General features: G+C 40.4%; 1 protein-coding gene across 2 annotated transcripts; it reads right to left on the bottom strand.

The window, feature by feature from the left end:
• Positions 1-227: 227 nt before the first annotated feature.
• Positions 228-19,783, bottom strand: stk38a (serine/threonine kinase 38a). Of its 2 annotated transcripts, none has more exons than XM_026153911.2 (14): positions 19,647-19,783; positions 11,083-11,220; positions 10,586-10,637; positions 9,542-9,664; positions 8,143-8,226; positions 7,942-8,065; positions 7,456-7,610; positions 7,126-7,228; positions 4,959-5,020; positions 4,081-4,198; positions 3,864-3,987; positions 3,597-3,692; positions 2,187-2,281; positions 228-2,098 (listed from the first exon to the last, which is right to left on the bottom strand). In XM_026153911.2, the coding sequence occupies exons 2-14, from the start codon at positions 11,211-11,213 to the stop codon at positions 1,962-1,964; spliced, it is 1,404 nt and encodes a 467-aa protein (XP_026009696.1). In that variant the 5' UTR covers positions 11,214-11,220; positions 19,647-19,783; the 3' UTR covers positions 228-1,961. The 2 variants fall into 2 exon arrangements, with proteins under 2 accessions (XP_026009696.1, XP_026009695.1); XM_026153910.2 differs by having other exon boundaries at positions 7,117-7,228.
• Between the last annotated feature and the right edge of the window lie 1,670 nt (positions 19,784-21,453).

Consider the following 21,453-nt stretch of genomic DNA (forward strand, 5'->3'; position numbering starts at 1 on the left):
CTACATCAGTTTCTTTAAGCCACCACATCTACGGTTTGGTTAAAGCATGCAGAGCTGGAGCATCATAACAGACTGTTAAAAAAATGGAACCCAGCCATTCAAATAAAAGGAGCACTGTATCCTAAAATGTACTGAGATTTATCTACCCACTACCTGTATATACTATATTACATAGAAAAGTCAAATCTTTGATTTAAGACTCGCAGAAGACCATTCCAGCAGAAACATGAGAAACAAACCAAACATTTAGTTTTCACAAACCAGTCTAACATCCGTGATATCTTTGGATACAGCTTCAACTATACGAGCAGAGTTTCATCTTGGAAATATTACATCTGATCATTTAAAAACACAGCATTAATCTGATCAAAATACAATTTAACAACATTGCTAAGAGTTTGGATTCGCTGAAGTTAAGAGGGGGGGGGGGGGGAGTCTACACCTCATTCAAACAAACAGCATTTTGAAACTACTGTGGCAAAAAGCACTTTCCCACAATTCCAAAAAAGTTCATTTACATTCACTTTAAATGACAGCATTCTGGATATTGTGTTCACTGAAGAATCATTTAGCCCTCAATGTGGATGGACCGACTCCCCACTGGTCCTGTCTGCTCTTTAGTGGAGACAAACTCATGTTCAAGCCATTTCACCACCTCTTTATCACATCAAATAGATTTCAAGCTGCAGCAAACCAGTTTGAAGGAAAATCAAACCAGTCCAAAGTGCTTTGAAAGCAGTGATAAGCGCAGAGGTGGCAAAGAACCATTAACAGAGCTGGAGCACAATCCTGGGGTCAAAGTGTTAACACCATTTAAAGCTACATATTAATGGACCAATAATCATGTCTTAAAACCCTCACTTTTATGCATAATACAAAAGTTTCTGAAATTGTTAACCGACTAGTGTCTGGTAACAACTAGTCAGTCGCACATCCATCATAAGACTGTTAGTCAATCACTCAAACAATTATTCATTCTTCAATTTAATCTTATAATCCATTTTAATTAAAATATATTCCCCTTTAACTAAAGATGCTTGCTGGTTGGCTCTCCTGAACATTTGTAACATTTGTCTCTATAACTCTGAAAACAAGTCACCAATTCAAAATGATTAGTTGCACATTAAATAATGAGCACAGCCATTAGTGGGCGTTTCCTTCCCCTGCCCTGTCAAACCCAAACTATTATTTTAAGCACGCAATATAAGGAGCTGGAGGCTTGATTATACTACAGCGACATCCACATCATTTAAGGTGCAGAAGGCAGACATGATGGGGTCAAATGTCACATGATCTGTGTGTGTTTGTTCCATAAAATTCATAATTCTCAAATATGCACGCTTTAACCTAAACAAGCACAACAGAGTTAGTGGAAGTGAAGAAATGGAGAGATCAAACATTCAGTTCAGTCTTTGGTTTGATCTTAAGAAGCCAGCAGCACTTTAGACAAGCCCAGAAAAAGGAAACATAAGAAGGGAATCCCTGAAAAGCATCTATTTCATGTCACGTGACGATTTGATGCCATCTTCAAGTTGACATGTTTAAAAAAATAATTTCAAGGAGGGGGATGTGCTGGTTTGGAAAGACAAGAGCACTTGGTAAGTCCAACAACAGTGTGCTCATTTTACACACAGGGAACATCAATGGTGCTATCAGGAGTGAAGAAAACCATCTGCAGCCACTGGTGGAAAATACAAGTGGACATATTATTCCCAGTTCAGTGTCATTGTGAGCAGGAAGTAGAGAAGTACCCTCGGAAGCATTAGAGCGAACAGCTGCAGAATGATTGCAGCAGTTCCTACTAGTGAAACGAAACATTCCTGTGGAAAGCAACAGAGGAAAAGTAGTCCCCTTTTTATTTGCAAAGAGCTGTGTGACACCACACAGACAGTTCTTTCAGGACTCGAGACAGCTCCTTCAGGATTCATGGAGGAGTTGGACAAGCACCCGTGTGGTGGTGTTCATCTTTTCCCCGACTTCATGTAGGACGGGATGGCACCTCGAGCCGTCAGGCCTTCGAAGCGTTTGTAGGTGTAGTTTATGAAGACCCAGTCCTTGTTCTTCAGATCAGCTTCAGCCTGATTGGACACCTGAGTGGCTGGAGTAACACAACAAGTAGTAAGGCATTTTAATAATCTGAGATTTCACAACAAAGCATGAAATATTTGGAGCTACACTGTATGTACCTGTAGGTGTGAGGATATCTGAATCAGGGAATTCGTCAAAGTTTGAGGTGTCGTCAATGCTTCTGATATTTATGGGAATGGCAGCAGGCCTCTCCCTGGAAACATCAGTAAAGTTACAAAACGAAAGTCAAAGTTTGCATTTGAAAACAGAATCAGCAAATTGCCTGAATGGCTAACGGTCCTCTCCACAAATCGCCGCATTACTTTGTTGGAGGGTTTTGTGTGTCCCAGTGATCCCAAGGGCCATGCTGACCTCTGGTAGGATCTCCCAAGGCAAACGATGAAGAGCGATTCAATTGACCCCTACTGATAAAAGATGACCAAGGCACCAGTGTACCCTGTCCGGGATAGAGTTACGGGGGCCCCGCCCTATGGAGCCAGGCCTGGGGAAGAAACTGGAGAGAGAGCGTTTGGTGGCTGTGCCCAGCTTGGGCTACCCTCTTTTAGGCCCAGCACCTACAGGTGGCGCAGTAGCATCAAATGAAGTGTGTGTGTCGGTGGCAGAGGCCCGAGGTCCGATCCCTAGATACAGAGACTGGCTATCGGGAAGTGGAACGTCAACCTTCCTGCGTGGAAGGAGCCTGAGCTAGCGTGTGAGTTTGAGAGATGTCGGCTCAGTTGCGCTAACCTCAACGCATGGCTTGGGCTCTGGAACCAGACTTGTAGAGAGGGCCTTGACTCTATTTCAATCTGCAGTCAAATATAAGGATGTCCATAAGTGCACATGGCACCACAACACCCTAGGGCACAGGTCGATGATTGATTTTGGAATTCTTTCATCGGATCTGTGGCTGTATGTTCTGAACCTTCACGTAAAGAGAGAGACTGACAGGGTGCACCCAAGTGTATAGTGAGGGATCACTGGGAACGTGTTGCAGAGGCCGAAAGTATGTCTGTAATCCCACTGACACGCTTTCTATAGAGGAAACAGCGTCTCGGGATGAGGGGAGGGTGACCCTAATCCTTGGCTGACATGCCTCTGAAATGTCACGTGGAGATCTGGGGAGGTGCCTCCGGACTGACAGACTGGGGTAGTGGTTCCTATGTTTAAGAAAGGGGACTCGAGCGCCTGCCTGTCAGGGAAGGTGTACGCCAAGGTTTGCCTGTTAGTCAAACCTTAGATACGGGATAAATAATGTGGGGTTTTTTTGTCCTGGTCACAAAACAGTGGACCAGGGTCTTCATCCTCAAGGACATCTGAGGGTGCACAGGACTCCAGCCAGACAAAGATCATCTAATGAAACTCATTTTTAAATGCCTTCCTGTTGACCTGTAGGCACATTCACAACTCTCAGAGATTCTGGGTTCTTCTGTTTATGTTAAGTTGATTATTACAATTTAAAATGAAGACATTTGAGAATTCAACATGTCAGCACAACCATCTTTAACGTGCGTGGCAAGTATGCCCACCTGATATGGTCGTAGTCTACGCCCTCAAAGAAAGGATTGGACTTGATCTCCTCCACGCCCGAAGCCCCAATCCTGTGCTCCTCCTCACAGCAGAACCTGTAAACTCACGATCAGTTAGTACAATGCAATACAAACACCTCAGGTGTTAGAAGCCATTAGAAAGTTGACATTTTTGAAACCTCCATGGTCCGCATACAAAACAAGAGTGACAACAGCATGAACTACTATGACAGGATGGGAGATGAAGGAAAGCAGAGGTGCACTTGCCTGAGAATGAGGTCTTTGGCCTTCTCCGATATAGGCACCTCTGGAGGAAAGACGAGTGTTTCTCTCCAGTTCATCACTTTTCTGTACGTCTCCTGTGGCGTCTCTGAGCAAAATGGAGGATAACCTGCACAGACCAAAAAACAGGAATCAGATATTATAAAAGTCCATCTTATAATAACCTCAAAAGGTGAATAAGATTCATTTCCTGAAAAATTACCTATCAGCATCTCATACATGATCACACCCAGGCTCCACCAGTCACACAGTTTGTTGTATCCATTTTGCATGAAGACCTCTGGAGCAATGTAGTCCGGTGTTCCCACTGTGGAGAATGCCTGATGGATAAAGGAAGGGGGTCAATACATAGGATGAAAGGATGGGAAAAGCTACCACCTTTGTTTAAATGTTACACTTCCCACAGACATTGCTTTGTCTGCACTGGGTAAGATCAAGATTTAACTCAGGGCTGATCTAATCAAAACAAAAGGAAGTGAGATTGTAATTCTAGCCACACAATGTCATGCTTCCTTTGTGCCATACATTTACATTATTATAATAAATGAATATGAGCTTTATATGTCGGTAACATGCAGGACTTTATTGACCGTGAAAAGCATAACACTGTGCTTTCATCCTTCAAATGCTGCTGTCGACATAAGTTTCAAGAAGAGCACATTATTACACTTTTTCTGTAGATTCAATGAATTAATAGTTTAAATAATGAGCATTTCATTACAGCGGGGGCAGAGGAGTGAGGGGAAGACATGCGGGGTGGACTCGAACCCGGCCGTCCGCTCTCAGCCTTATGGCATGTGGTCGCCCGCTCCACGCACTGAGCATTTCTTTTTTACATTTCAAATTGTACAATCAAATACTCCCGTGGGTTTCTCTTTTTATTCACAACTAGTAACATTTGGCTCTGGGGTTTATCGTGAGCCCCTGACTGTGGAGCCATGTACGATTTCTAACAACTATCCCAATGACAAAAATATTTCCATTAACATTGTTTTTGTGGTGTTACCAAATCCAATCGAGCACAATACCAAATAGCAGACATTTTCTACACTTTCTAATCACATGTGTGTTCAAACCTACCAGCTGCCTCCTGTTCCTCTTCCAGGTCTCTGCTTTCCTCTTAGAGTTCATGTTCTGGGATGCTGTGTAGGCAAGACAACTCCATATTAAAAGCTACGACTCCATCACTGTGCATACAAACAGCGAGGCTCTCATCAGTCATTGAACATAACATTTGTGCCACTGAAGGTGAGTGCAAGTCTTCCTCACGGTCAGGCCTGCTGTTTCAGCATGATGTCTATGATCACTGTGTGAACACAACTGTGAAAAGGCTGAGGTGTGCCAAACTATACAAGAACCAGACTGAAACCAGTCACAACAGCTCATGTTTTGAGGCTGCACTTCAGCCAATGCTTCAATACACAGAAATGTACCATCTGGTACACCATCTGGAAAGTATCTGATTGCCAGTGGCTTAATTTGTCCAGCATGACAATGATTTCACCCACACTGCCAAAGCAGTGAAACCATTCTTGGATAGACAAACACACAATGGAATACACTCAGACTGGCCTGCCCAGATCCCAGCATTATGGAGGCAGAGTGGGATCACGCTGAAAGGATGATACAAATGGGCAGCCATCATCCAAATAAGAGCTTTAGAGTGTTCAGGAGAAGTACTCCTGAAGACTCCTTACAGAAATAATTAAAGAGCGAGAGAGAGCGCGCGAGAGAGAGCGCGCGCACCTGTGCTGAGGAATAAAAGTGTCCGACTTTCAAGTAAGGCTGCAGCGATTCATCAAGTATTTGGAATAATTCAACACATTTGGAGCTAAAAACAAACCTGCAATAGAAACGTATTTAGAAGCAGCGCGTGAATAAAACGTATAACGAGCCCACACAGCCGCTAGTTTTAAACAAAAACACTGATGAATATGATGCTGTCATAGTTTGATCACACACACACACAAACACAAAGAGGTGGAGTCCTTACAGACAGTGAGTGAAAGAAAGTGTTTGTCGTCCAAAACAGCAGCGCTGCTCCTGCGATCACCATTAAAACCTTTACTTTGAAAAAGTAAGTGTCCTTCATCAAAGCAGCTGATCAACAAACTCCAACATGAAGAAAAGCAAACTCAGCAGCTGCTGTTTGTTTCACACAGAAATCTGCAGTAAGCCTCCAGAGATTGCATTTAAACCTGCAGATGAACTGCTAACTTAGCCTGTTTGTACAGCAGCTGTCCTATTTGATGCCTGCAGCAAACGGGGGGAGTCTAAAGGGGGGCATTGGGTGTACTGGACCATATTAAGCCTTTGTAACACTTTTCAGATTAAAAGTGTTAATTGAAATGAATTAAACATTAATATTTAAAAATAAATAAACACCTTTTCACAAGCCAGTAAAACTAAGACACTGAGCCAAGCAATTTTAGGTTGTTATCAGAATGAATGAACATCTGCATCATAACATCTGTTTCAGCAGCACAGCAAACTGGCCTTCCTTCACTGCAGCCAGCACACGCTCCGTGTAAGGCTTACAGTCACTGGCTGCACATAAACCCACACACAAACACTGAACATGTGCACACCAGATACCTCATCCACGAGATAAAACACTGTCAGAGAGAACTTTAGAGCATTTATAGATTTTGGCACTTAAGGAAGTGTTTTCTTTTAACATTTTAATGTAATATTTTATATAAAAACAGCCTAAGGGTTGAGTTAATGTTACAGTTTCTAAAATGGAAACCACTGAGCAGTTCATTTTAAAAGACCCGTGTTTATTCTCTTTGTATATTAAATATTTATTATTGCAAAGCTATTTCTTATACGATTCATCGATGGAATAATCGATAGATTACTCAATTACTAAAATAATCAATCGCTGCAGCCTGACTTTCATCCTTACTAGAACTGTACAAATTCTGTTGTGTGCACATTTTAATAAAAGTCTTTTGTACAGTACTGTAGGCCCAGATATTATAGTCACCATGTCAAATGTGACTGCAAACACTCAGACACTGTGTAGAAACATCCAACTTATAGCAGTATTCCTAGCAAACCTGCACATTTCCTGTCATCTGATTTATGGAAAACTGAGCAGAGGAGGAAGTCTGCTCACACTGACCGTGGTCAAACTTCTGAGCTGTGAGCACTGTTTTTAAGGAAACAAGTTAAATGCAAGCAAGTGACGGGGGCTGCATGCAAGCCATATTTGAATTAAATGAACTTTGCTGACTTTGCTTACTGAGGTCATTGGGCAGGCTGTGGTTCAGGTTCTTGTAGAACTCAGTCCGATGAGCCCTCTTTAAGCCTGTGCACAGCCCAAAGTCAGACAGCTTCACGTGACCCTGAAACCAAGAGCACAACATTACACATAGCAGCAAAGTATGACGTCATACCAGGGTCACAAAACCAGACGTGTGCCCCACTGTGACCAAAGGTCAAAGTTCCTCATAGATAAACAGACCAAACAGAAACTCAGTCTAGCTATGGTCACATGTTCCAATCATTTAAAAAAAAAAAAGGTGTTTCCACAGAAAACGTGAGTGTAGTAAAAACGAGAGCTCGGACGCACCCTGGAGTCCAGCAGCAGGTTGTCTGGTTTGATGTCTCTGTGGATGAAGCCCAACTGGTGGATGGAGTCAATGGCCAGCACCGTCTCTGCTATGTAGAACTGCGTAGCCTCTTCTGACAGAGTGTCCTTCTTCATCAGCAGGGTCATCATGTCGCCTGCACCACAGCAGCAGAGAACAGTCATTCTACAGGACGGATGAATACGGTTTCCAGCACATTTAAGCGGGTTTATTTTACTAATTAGCATCAACGTCTGTGCAATGCATCGAAAAAACAAAAACAAACAAAACACAGAGACATGAGAGTGTTGTTAATGTGAAGCAACAGGATGACTGGTTTTTTCCCCTAAACTGTTTTTGACTGTGAGTGATGAAATCATAACTGACTGCCAGACTTATAGAGGGGTGCAGCTACAGTACTATTGAAGATGACAACAGCATTCTTGTGTCACAGCAGTTTTTCATGCTGAGCAGCGCCCCGTTCGTACCTCCAGGTAGAAACTCCATGATGAGGTAAAGGTTCAGCTTATCCTGGAAACTGTAGAACATTTTGACCACCCACAGACTGTCGGCCTCGACCAGAATGTCTCGTTCAGCACGGATGTGACCAACCTGTACATGGACAGGAAGAAGGGGTTACACACAGATGTCAAAGGGCAGCACTCCAGGGTGTGTATCCTGTAGCTCACCTGTTCTTTCTCAAGCATATCAGCTTTGCGGAGGATCTTCATAGCATAAACATGACCGGTGTCTTTCTTCTGCACCAAGCGTACCTGCAAGTAGAAATCAAGAGTGCTCATCAAAAAGCTGATGATGGGTGTGGGAGCTTCTCCTGCCCAGAAGTTAGCCTCTCTTCTTCTTTCACTGATTGACTGCAGGATGGATGGAGAGGACTATGGAAACCCGTTTTTGCCACTAAAAAAAATGTATCCTTAACTCCAAATTTTGAGTTATTTTCTCAAAAATTTCACTTATTAACTCGAAATTTCGAGTTAGCTCTGCCAATCTGCGTGAACGAAGTCATTTTCTTGTTACCCAGAAGCATATGGCGCAGAGTAATGCGCACTCAAAACCGGACCGCAACAGAGTTTTCGAGAGTACGTTTGCTGATTTTAACGCCATGTGATTCAGCTAATAACACAAGGATTTCATCATTTGTGAAGCCTGGCTGAAAATACTCAGCAATTCATTCATGTGCATTCATGACTGGCTGTAATACTGGTAGCTTAGCTGTAGCAGTACTTGAGGGCTTTAACTTCCGGGTAACAAGGAAATGACATCATTAACGTAGATTACTGATTGGCAGAGCTAACTCGAAATTTTGAGTTACTTTTCTGAAAATTTCGAGTTAATAAGTCAAAATTTCGAGAAAATAATGTGAAAATTCGAGTTATGGATACTTTTTTTTTTTAGTGGCGGAAATGGGCTTCCATAGAGGACAGATCTACTAATGAAGCAGAGATTCTTTAAATGATGGAATTTTTTTTCTAATCAACCAGGTGAAGCGAGTGCACTACACTCTGCAGTGATATGCTGAGGGACCAGCACTGGAGCTAGTAACATGAGGAATCAGCAACATGTAACAGTCAAGACGTGGTTACTTGTTACATTTGGTTTTTTTAAATGCTGTAACAAAAAATATCTCAAATGTGGACAAAAATAAAGTATTTCTTATCTCATGTTCCGTTGGAGTAAAGTTCTATGTTCACTGAACCTTTAAAGCAACAGTTTAAATCAGAATGAGCTCCCCTCAGTCTCCTAGCATAGACCAGCTACAGTATCAGTTTCAAAATCCCATGTGGGCTTTTTGCCTAGCTATTGCATTCACAAGATTTTTACAAGACTTGACGTCTAACCTTCATCCTGAGGTTTAGGTCACCGACATTTAAACTCATCTGAAATTTTCAGCAGATACACCTACACTATCAATTTGAAACTTCGTCACCTCATTTTAGAGTTATTGCATTAGCAAACTTCAACGTGTACGTCAAAATTGTAATTGGTGCATTTCTACACAGTGATGAGCAGAGTTAGAATTGTTTCCGTTTTTTTCCATGTTTCAAAACAACAGCATCAAATGCTTTTTACCTCTCCGAAAGCTCCTCGGCCAATCACCTTCAGGGATTCAAAGTCCTCCAGACCCAGTCGAGTACGTTTCAAACGCAGAAATTCGGTCTCCTTCCTTGCATGCTCAGAGCGCCGGATACGTTTCTGCAGAGGACACAGCACTTTAAATACACTATACTGTTTAATTCACACTTCAGAGGTGTCTTATTTTAAAGCAATAATTAAAATTTACTGTTAAGCAAATTAAGATGTAAGAAAGAAAAATGACTTCCAACAGCCCAGCTTAGATTACTGTCTGGTGGATTTTCAGTGCTTCTAGCTAAAAGAATGAAGAACTGTTTACTGTTTAAGGGACTGCCAGTGAAAGTGGACGGTATAGCCATGATTTTTTAAACATAAAGCTCATTGTTGCAGCCCGAGGTAGCACAAAGGTGATCCCTTAGACTGGTTTATAGTTGAAATCCCCCTGTGTTATTGGTTCTGTTACCAGTTAGTTAACATAAACAAATGGAAGTCTACTGACCAAAAGCAACCAGACTCATTTTTAAAACTTTAAGTTCCGATTTCTTTTTTAAATGCAGCTACAGAGGCTGTTTGAGAGCAGGGCTCCATGCTGTAAATTAGCCTTTGTACATGAAGCGTTTCATGTCCACTGTGAGACTTTATTATACTCTGGAGCAGACACAGACAGCTGGAGATACAACAGCTGATTGGTTGTTCCCGTTACACTCTTTGAGTATAACATTTGAGTGCACTGATTCTTATATAGTGTTTGTCTACTCTCCCGGAGTACTCAAAGTGCTCTATACAACATGCCTCATGCCAATAACACTCATTCATACAAGCACTTTCTTCTATACTTTAGTGCTGTGTAGCTAACATTCATACTCAGATGGTTAGTATCTTGCCCAAGGATATTTGGCAATCCCTGGTAGGGCCAGGGATCGAACCACCAACCTTCCAATCAGTAGCTGACCTGCTCTACCTGACCTACACCAACACGGAGATTACACACACTGTGACATAAGTCTCCAGAACACACGGGTCAGTAAACACCTTACTCACCTCTTCATCAGCCAAGCCCTCCTGATCCATAACTTTCTCCAGCTTCTGCTGCCTGAAACCACAGCACAGCTTATTACTGGTTACAGGCATAAGTTATTATGTTTCTTTATTAAACACATGACAAACACAGAACAAAGCTTTAGTGCACTTTTACTACCCTATCATTTTCATATAGCAAAAACGTTCTGTACTAAAAATGCAATAAACCAGTCAGGACGAGGTTATGACTATACTGTACTGTGAATGTCACAACAGGAAGTGACCCCTCCTCAGTGTAATACTGACAGGAGCCACATCCTGATGAACCAAAACAAACAAAGTGGGTTGTCCATGCATTAGCCATCAGGTTCAGTTGTGCTGCGAATTCAGTGGTTAGTTGTTTTATTTGGAGGACAAATTAATCGGCCCACTGTTTTTTTTTGTAGCTCATAACTAAAGCTAAAATGGCAACGTTAGCCTTTGTTCATGTAAGAAGCACTAAAGCTTGTGAGCGTTACCTCATCTCTCTCTCCTCATGCTGAGCGATGAGGTTACTATAGAAGTTCTCCAGGGTCACTTTGGCCATGGTGACCCTCTCTTTGGTGTGGTTACTCATGGAGGGGTACGAGGTCTGGCTGGTCATTGCCATGCTTTACCTGAGACAATAAAAAGAGCAAAGAGTTGTGCACTGAAGGATGCAGAGAAGACATCTGCTCTATTAAAACATGTTTCGTGTTATGGTAATCTCAGATTTCCCACATCTAAAAATACTAAACTATGAAATAAGAAGACCGTTGGTCCACAGAAAGAGGAAGGAAAGTAGCAGGCTCTGCTGCCTGTGACAATGCTGCTATGAAGAAACAATGAGGAAATCTAACATGTAAAAAAACTGACACCAGACCAGAGGAGGATATTTTAAATATTATGTGGAAGGGCTGGGTTAGAGTTGCATTTAAGTCAGGAAATTGAGCAACTGTTGATTATTGTGCTTTAACACAACTGTGCAAAAGCCTTTTCCCACATGTCACTTTATGTTTTGCTAGGAAACAGTTTGGACCATTTGAACAAGCTTGAACAGTCATACTGATACAACCAGGTATCTATATTACCTTTGAAAACAGCCTGAACTCTCTTAAGCAAGCTTCCAACTATTTCTCTCAGTCATCTTCAGGTTTATCAGGCTTCCTGATGAATATTCCAAAAGCTTTCTTTGGATGATGTCTGCTAGTGATGTGCGCGACTAGTGGACTAGATGATCGTGGACGGTAGGGCAGGGCGATATGGCCAAAAATATATATCATGATATATATTTGAAAATTTGCGATAACGATATAATTTCTGCGAGACAAAATACAACTCCACAACTTTACTAACGCAAAAAAAAAAAAAAGCTCATCCATTTATTTTACTTAAACAAGCAGCTGGGTTTTTTTTTTTTTTTTTAATGTGCATTAAAGCTATATAAACATTTAACAGTGCAAACGCAAATTCCAAGTTTAACCAAAATGCATTTCCAGTAGAAATGGGCTGAGATATCCTGAGCATAACCATGTATAATATCCACTTAAGTAAAAAAAAAAAAAGAGGTGCTTTGCTACATTAAACTGCAGTGTGCCAAATAAAAAAGTCAAATACGTATTTTTAGGGCTGCCACAAACGATTATTTTGATAGTCGACTAGTAGGGCTGCTGAATTAATCGAATTTTAATCACGATTACGATCTGGGCTTTCAACGATCATTAAAAATGACTGCGCCGATTATTTGCACCTCCCTCGTGCTTTACTCTCGCGCTGCTTGAGCAAATCAAGCGCACCTCTCTGCATTTCGAACACGCGTCACAACAATTAAGAGAACCCAAGCAAAGCTCGGAAAGCTAAGCAGAAGTTATTTGGAGAGGAGAGAGTGACTGCTGTTGGTTGAAAAGAGAGGTATATAAAAAAAAAAAAAAAAAAAAAAAAAAAACAACACTTCAGTGGTGTGGAAACATTATGGGTTCGCGGAGTTAGACGTGGATCAAGTAGACACAGTGTGTAAACTTTGCTGCAGTGTAGCTGGACCACAGAGCAACACTGCAAAGTTAACTAAACATAGATGTTTAAATTTTTCATTTATTTCTTATATTGCAAACATTTGCACTGTATTTGCAAAGTATTTGCACACTATTTTATATTATTTTTTTAAAGTCATTATTCAATACATTGTTATTGTTAACCCTTTAAAGCCGGTCAGAGCAGCACGCTCCGTTTTGCGTAACTAGTTTTAAATCCTTGTAGAACCGGAACCGCGTAAGCTAGCGCAATAATTTTTTTTGCATATGAAACCGGAGGAGTTGTACTTAAATCTTATGCCATCAGCTTGTCCTCGGTCACGGTTTCCTTCCACATATAGCTTTGCAAAAATTTTATAAAAAGCGCTTGCAGGAACAAAAACATAATATTCCAGAAACACACTTTGCCGATCCTATCAGCTGTTCGTAACACTTCCCACATTGAAAAAGACGTCAGCGCGAACTATCGCATGTCCGCCATTTCCTGCTCGAAACCGGAAGTGACGTCATTTTCGCGGAAAATGTAGTTTTACTTGTAGGCCTTAAAAGCCTATACTGGTGTTTTTATAAGTCATGTTTGACTCTATACTTTTCTGAATAGTTTCTGGGATGCTTAGAACTTCAATTGCACTGCTGGAAAAGTTTATTTTGATGCACATGCTGTTTTCTTTGCAAATTTGCATCATAGGATTGTTTTTCCTGCAGTATATAAAAATTGCTATATCTCCAAAAAAAACTATGAAGACACTCAAAATAAATTTCCTGTTGTTGTAAACTATTTTTTGCAACTTTTTTGTATTTAAAGTTTTGAGGGATAAACCTCTTAGATTTCTCTAACTAGAAATGTAAAAAAACAAAACAAACGATTTTCAATTTTTTTGTAGTTTATTGCACTTTTTTGCAATTAATGTAGTTACTGTGGACTTAATGCATACATATCATTAAAATATGGGTTATAACAGTTGTATTGATGTATAGCAACTTGAAATGCTCCCACAAATGGCACTACAGCATGTAAAAAAATAATATAAGCTCTGGCGGACTTGGTTCTATAGTAGGTCTTAAAGGGTTAAATAAATATCGTCAAATAATCAAGATCTCAATTTCAGTGAAAATAATCGTGATTATCATTTTTGCCATAATCGAGCAGCCCTATCGACTAGTCACCGATTATTTTTGCGATTAGTCGACTAATCAGATCATGCATCCATTGGACGTAAAACGTACAGCTTATTGCACCAGCAGCATCTGCTCTTATATAACTATCATTAGCTTACAGCTTTAAGTGTTTAAGGTATGTGCTAACTAAAAATAAAGACAAGATGATAGTTTATTACATTTTAATGAAATTTGCAGATTGTTTCCGTGAAGTTTAATAAACTCCTTGCTATCTAAAATATAACAGGACACCGGAGTATATTCTCGAGCATCTCACACTTCTGATAATCAGTTGTCTGTTTGATTCAGCTGTGTAAAAACTTTAATCTCAGACAAACCGATTTACTCAGGAACAAATAAAACACTGGAAAAAGCCAAACAATAACATTTTTAAATGGTAGACGGCCTGCATTTGTATAGCGCTTTTCTAGTCCATAGGACCCCAAAGCGCTTTACACTATTCAGTCATTCACCCATTCACACACACATTCACACACTGGCGATAGCAAGCTACATTGTAGCCACAGCTGCCCTGGGGCGCACTGACAGAGGCGAGGCTGCCGGACACAGGCGCCACCGGGCCCTCTGACCACCACCAGTAGGCAAACATGGGGTTAGTATCTTGCCCAAGGATATTTGGCATGCAGCCAGGATGCAGCCTGGGATTGAACCACCGACCTTCTGATTAGTGGCTGACCTGCTCTGCCACCTGAGCTACAGCCAGGTTTAAGTTATCTAAGTGACTTATATATGTTTAACCTGAGTAGCGAAAGATGGCGGTGGGTTTGAAAACTATTTGCCGGGAGTCCGGTGTTCTCACCGGCTCTAGTGAGCCTAGCCCCCGGCGAGCTATCGAGCTAGTGGGTAACAGATGTCTCCGAAAACGTCTGAGCGCTTTTGAAAATATGTGTTCTTGATAAACTGAGCAGATATTTGAGGTTTACACAGCTACATTCTCGACTGAAAATATGTTAAACGTTTATTTTGTGACCCAGAAAGAATAATAAGAGTAATATTAAAACTAACTAGCTGCCGCCATTGTTGGAAACTGAGCTGGGCTGCGCTATAAATTCTGGGACACAGCTTCTTCTTCTTCTTCTGGGTTTAACGGCAGCTGGCATCCTTGTACACGCAGTGCTGCCATCTTCTGTTTCAGTCCGTTATTACACTCTTAAATCCCACTACTTATTCCTGCGTCTTTTGTGACCTTACAAAGCTTCAAACGACGCGTCGACTATTAAATCAGTCGTCTGCGATTTTGATAATCGACATAATCGTGACTAGTCGACTAATCATGGCAGCCCTAGTATTTTTCGGACTATAAGGTGCACGGGGTTATAAGGCACATTAAGCGAAACAAAGCAGTCAGATAAATCAAACTTTATTCAATTCATTCTTCTTGCTTCCTCCACTTCTGTACCATTGATTCGTTAATGCTGTATTCTATCACAGCTGCTCTATTCCCATGTTGTTGTAGTATATTAATGACTAACTTCGTATTGTGGCTCAGAATAGAGCTGCTACTCTAAGGAGACAGGAGGCAGTCGAGGAGGTCGCCTCCTGGGTAAAGTATTCCAAAAAATCCCAAAATCCCGAACACCGCTGAAATGGAGCCTCAAACCATGACAGACACTCCACCGTGTTTACAGTTCGCTTTAGACACTCTGAACAACTATTTCTTTAGATTCATTGTACAATCAGACTTGTTGCCACTGATTTTTAGTCTAGTTTTTGTGTAATTTGGCACAGCTCAGCCTTTTCTCCATGTTTCCTTTACTTGAGAATGGCTACTTGACAGCCTACGCTTTCATTCATGCCTGTGCATCTCGCAGGTGCTATGTTAGGGCTTTGGTAGGTCTTTTAGATAATGTTCATCTGTAGACAGTTTTGTCATACTGGGGTTTTTTTTGTGTGTCTTATCAAGTTTCCTCAAATTTTTAAGGAAAATCTGCAAACCTCGCTGAGATTGTGAGTTTTTCAGAATCAAAAGTCAATCAAAAATACTATTTCATTCCTGCCAAACTGTTATGGCTGACGTACAGCTAAAGAAGAAAATAAATCATACATTTGTGACATAGGCTGCTAGTGAGAAAAGAGAAAAAAAAAAAAAAAGAGCCATACAATTTAAAATTGCATTCAAGTTGTTTGGTATGTGTAGATGAAACACTGGTTCATCCCTTTTGTTTATGATTGAATGATTCATAGGTCAGTTTGTGACACACTGGACCTAAAAAAAAAAAAAAAATGCAGCTAACATGTTTCATGAATCACTGTTATGACCTGAAATCCAAATATAAAACTGTCATATTCAAATGTCATGCAGCAGTTATATACAACCATTTATATTAAAATGCATTAAAATGCTGACAATGCCTTGTGAGTTTTTGGGAAACAAAAGAAACAACTAGACTGCACACCAACTACACACTCCAAACACATTAAATGTCACAAATCTCGCCACTGTCACAACTTTCCTCAGCAAACAAATGTCAGCACAATCAGCTTGCCTCCAGTATTTCCTTAGACTATCGCCTTTTTATTGTTTCTTTCTGCACGTATTATTAGAATCAGGATTGTCGTTATTTAGCCAAGTTTGTGCACACGGACAAGGAACCTGACTCCAGTTCACACTTTGCTCTTCTGCAAGGAAGAAGACTCTAAAGATGTAAAATTATTGCATATACTGCTTATTTATTTATTAATTTATTAATTAGGGATGTTCAACGTTTCCTCAGATCTCTTAGTCTACTACACGAGGAAAAATTTTTTTGACTAACTGACTAGTCTAAAAACCAAGAAACACGCAGGTATTAGGTTGAATTTGATACGCAGGTAATGGAAAGTGTCAAACTAACAAAGGCACCTGACACCATGAATCACATTCTTCAATAATGAATCATGCTGCTTAAATGCACAGCACCTCACATCACGCCTTGCCAACACTGCACACTTACTGCAGACCGACAACGCAGAAGAAAAATGATGAAAACAAATCGACGTTTAACATGACATGAAAACACAGAACGCGTTCACGCATTACTAAAATATGACATCCGAAAAACGAATGAACTGTGTAGTGTGGTGCTTAGTGCTGTGCACACTGTTTGAATGTTCATGACAGCCACTGAATTAAAAGTTTAAATCTAAAATAACAAAATAATAAATCATCCGCTTATCTGATGTCGGGTTGCAGGGCAGCAGGGAAGCCCAAATCTCCCTCTGCCACCTCCTCCAACTTATCCGGAGAAACATTGAAGAGTTCCCAGGCCAGCCAATCGATATAAGCTTCCCAGTGTGTCCCAGGTCTACGCTGCGGCCTCCTCCAAGTAGGACATGCTTGGTCTAAACACTTTACCGAGGAGGACACAGCTTTAGCCGTGTCCTTTCAATGTGGAGGAGTAGTGGGTCTACTCTGAATCCCTCCCAAATGACTGAACTCTTTATCTGAGGGAGAGCTCATCCACCTTTTGGACAAAGCCAATTTGTATCCGCAATCTAATTCTAATATTGTTAACAAAAAGATTACGCCTACATTTACAGATTCATGGTGTTTCTCAACAACAATGTGTCATCTGGAGGCAGATGGCTAACATTCATGACACAATAATATATCGAATCGTTAGTTTGCCTGCCTGTTGATTCTTGCACTCTCACTACGATCAGCTGATTTCAGTTTGGATATGGACATTAGCTTTATTGCACAAAAGGATGAGAGCGCAATGGTAAAGTGGAGGACAGATACAAATGCCTCATACTGTTAACACAACTTTGGCTCTTTGAAAGCACCTGCACAGCAAGCATGCTAACGCTAAGCCGAGAGCCCACAGTGATGTTAAAGCTGAGTAAATGCTGACCCCAGACCAGCACCGTGATAAAGTGAGCCACAGCTGAACATCAACAGGTAACAAACTGATGAACAGCCAGGCTGCAGCTTCCGTTCTACCTGTTCATGTTCCTACAGTAGAATCTCTGTGGATCACTTTAAAGTGTCTTATATTTGATTTGTGTCATCAGCTCTGTTTTCATACCTAAATGCTCTGAGAAAGCTCAGGTGTGTCCTCATTAGGACAGGGATTTGTGTTGGTTGTAGCCTCGGGTCTATATTGTTAATTGGTCATTATGAGACAGTATTTCAGATCATTCAACATGAAAGTAATGTAACAAATCCTAGGTGTAATCAAGTAACCTACTGCATTACCTTCAAGGAAAGTGTTCTGTGTAATATGTGCATTAATTACTTATTTGAGTAATGACAGGAACACTGATCACAACAAAGAGTGGCAACACCTCCAACATGCACAAACATGCAATTCATTTGCATGAATATGATGACTTTGATATGCTGCTTAGAGATGGTGGTGACTCAAAGTGGAGCCAATGAGAATTGATAAGTGATATCTATAATGGAGTAGAAACTGCTTACTTCTTCCCCATCCCTGATGATTACAGGACCAGTGCTGCTGTTTTGGATGCTGGAAACATGTTTCTCACTCAGCGTCTCAGTAACAGCTCAGCCTCTTTGCTCTTAGTGGTGTGCACGCTCCATGTGACAACATCATATTCACTATGTTATCAGTGTTTTTGTTTATAACTGGGGGCTGTGTGGGCATAATGTTGTTATTCTTTTTATTCACACGCTGCCCCTAAATACTGTTGCAGGTCAGTTTTTAGTCGCACATGTGGGTGAAGCACTCATGCTACAGAGTGGCACATCATTGAAGCAAAACCTTTTACAATTGAATTACTTGATGAATTGTACACTATACTGTTACATAGTTTGTGACAAAGGATTCAAATATGTATAAAGAAGGAACTTATACATTGGACTGTTTAACAATTTGTTAGGAAAGCACACAGGCTTCCACTGTGGGAAATCAGCACATCTCCAACCTCCAAACCACCACTAATCCCTAAGAACCACAAGTATTATCTCACCAAGTTTATAATGGTAGACTGACAATGTCATGATCCCCTGCAGCCTGTACAGCTAACATTAGTAACTTTAGTTACATTTGGTGCGTGGGAGAGTAAATTATTTTTTATGTGTAGTAAACAAATTCTATGAAATTATGCACCACGTAACACAATTAGAGAAAAACAGGGGGGGGGGCTATGTCATGTTTTGTCAGACGTTTATGACGTTTCACTGAAGTCCACACCGTCTGCCTTTTTCCGCAAGTTGCATCTGCTCAAAGTTTTATGATCTCAGATAAACAAGTGCATTAAAAGAGGAAATAAATAAAACGCGACGGTCAAGAAATAGCATTTAAACCCGACAGGAGCCAACAACACGTAGTTCCGGATGCACGCAGTGCCGAAAGAGTAAAGTATTACGGATAGAGAATGACTTAAGCCAACACTCACGATCCTTCCTCATTCTCTTGAAGTTTAGAACTTTAAATTTACAAAGTTTCATTAATCTCACTCTACTACACTAACTTGCTATCATTAGTTAGCTAGCTAGTTTGCTATTAAAGTTCCTGCCAGCGTAAAGTCAGCGAGGGAAAACATAAGCGATACCCAATACTTCCTTCAAAATAAAACGGCCCTTTTTCGAGGAAATGTTTCGCCTCAGCTTTGAATGTATGCGTCTTTATTTTTTTTAAAGCCTTGACCAGAAAACACCGGCCTTCGTATCCACTGCTTTACAACTTGACTTGAAGTTCTCCAAACCAAACAGCTAAGTGAAAGTTAGCTAGTTAACGTTAGCTACTTATCTGCTCAAAGCGCCCCAGTCGTTTGTCACAAGTACAATAAGGAACAAAAAAACATATTCGTTACTTGTTTCACAAGGCAGCGAAAAAAAGAAAGCAGCTACTACAGCAACTTGTCGTCGTTTAATTCCACGTTTTTAGAGTTACTCTTTGTTCGCTTACCTTGGTCGAAGGTGCGGTAGCTGTCGCCTCTTGCTCTGCTTTGCGATGAGCGTTGCGTCACCAGCAGTTTGAACTCAGCGGACACCTAGCGGCGCATCATGCCCTCCTCCGTGAGCCAGCACAGGAAAGAGTGGATTTCTCCACTGCTCGTCACATACATGACACTTTGAGCGTTCACTCAAACACGTGGCGACATGTTAATAATTTGATTCTCATAAGACGACCGAGAAACAGCTCAACGGCATTACTGCACTGTACTGTAAGCTAGCAACATTATTTGACAGCAGTAACAAAGCTCTTTATAGAAAATAACAATATAAAAATAATAATACACATTTAAAGGAAATCAAGAAAGCTTTAAACTCAGCAAACAATAAAGTTACAGCTATAAAATAATAGGCTATTCTCTGCATAAAGAGAAATGAGTGGCCTCAAGTTTCGCAATAATATTTATTTTTGCTCTGTCCGGTATTTAAAGACTCCCTGTGGCCTCTTTTGGATCCTCAAAGTCCAATTTCAGGATAATGTATTGCTGGTAATGCTGGGAAAAGTTTCACACAAGTGTAAATGGATAATTAAAGATTCATAGTTAACTGTATAATTAACCATGAAAAAGTTGCAAAGCTGCAAAGTTTTATTAGAAATCAACCAAGAGTTATTTTTAGGTTTAGTATCACTCACAGCACATGTATGTAGGGTAGACCTCTTGTTACACTATCTACGCATGAATTGCTAATAATTGATAAGTCTTTCAATAATCATTTCTTCATTAAATCAGAGCTTAAGGTGCTGCCTCCAAATGGGAAATGTTTTCATTTTTGCATTTAATTGGAACTAAAAGCCATTACCGTCAACAACAGTCTGATACATTGTATTGTAAGTTTCTGAGAGTTAATAGCTTGAGTGATAGGCGGCTCACAGGACAACTCCAATTCTTTATTTGTACTATCCTTTCATTTCAGAGTGCAATGAGACATCAAACTTCATAATTTTCAATAAAAGAAAAACTGGAAAAATTGGGGTGTTGTTTAAATTTTGACCATAAAAAAATTATTAAATTATTTATGTATGTTTTTCAGATAGAGATGTCAATAAGTTTAAAAATGAACACCACCTAATGCCCCCATGAATTTGAAGCAGTGCTAAATATTATGAAATATTTTACATACAAGCAGTGAAAGGAATGAATTTACAGTACTATATAGCTATTGTTAAAGCCAAAAAACCCAACTGTGGACAGATTCCAAATTCCATGGCTGTATTTTTTGTATTTCTAACTGATGTGTCATTGATATCATTTTAAAGGAAAGAGGTTCCCTACATCTTTTTTGCAAGATTGAGAATAAAAATGAAACACGTCAATATTAAACTGAACTACTCTCCATTTTAAAATCTTGATGCTCAATCATCCAGGTAAGGAACGTCTTATGTTCTCTATTTAAAGGTTGCTAGTCTTGATCCAGTAACTCTATACAGTAACTCACTCAAAGTCACACAAGTCAGTTCTGACCCTGGATTTCCAGGAGTACAATCTCTGTGAGATCAGTTTTGGCAGACAACACATCTAAGCCATTCTTCCTTCTGCTGGCTGTTTGTTTATGGTTTAACACAAACTATTGTGCCAAGACATAAAGAAACAAAAACCCACTGCCTTTCCCCATGCCCTCTTGATAAACATTTGAACCTAGCTAACATATGGCTTTAGCTTTTAATAACTGCCCTTAAAAAAAGAGACTAATATTGTGTTATCTTTTAATATAACAACAACAAGGTGAAAAAAGACCCTGACCCATAAAAAGTACAAAGT

Source organism: Astatotilapia calliptera, chromosome 20, assembly GCF_964374335.1.
Source record: "Astatotilapia calliptera chromosome 20, fAstCal68.1, whole genome shotgun sequence".
Lineage (NCBI taxonomy): Eukaryota > Metazoa > Chordata > Actinopteri > Cichliformes > Cichlidae > Astatotilapia > Astatotilapia calliptera.

What these genes read in the sequence shown, in the direction of transcription:
- stk38a (XM_026153910.2), bottom strand. Translation starts at nt 11,213, where the DNA reads ATGGCAATGACCAGCCAGACCTCGTACCCCTCCATGAGTAACCACACC. An exon ending in ATATGCTTGAGAAAGAACAG is followed by an intron (nt 8,066 to 8,142) that starts GTGAGCTACAGG and finishes GTCCATGTACAG; the next exon opens with GTTGGTCACATCCGTGCTGA. An exon ending in AGATATCCTCACACCTACAG is followed by an intron (nt 2,099 to 2,186) that starts GTACATACAGTG and finishes GTGTTACTCCAG; the next exon opens with CCACTCAGGTGTCCAATCAG.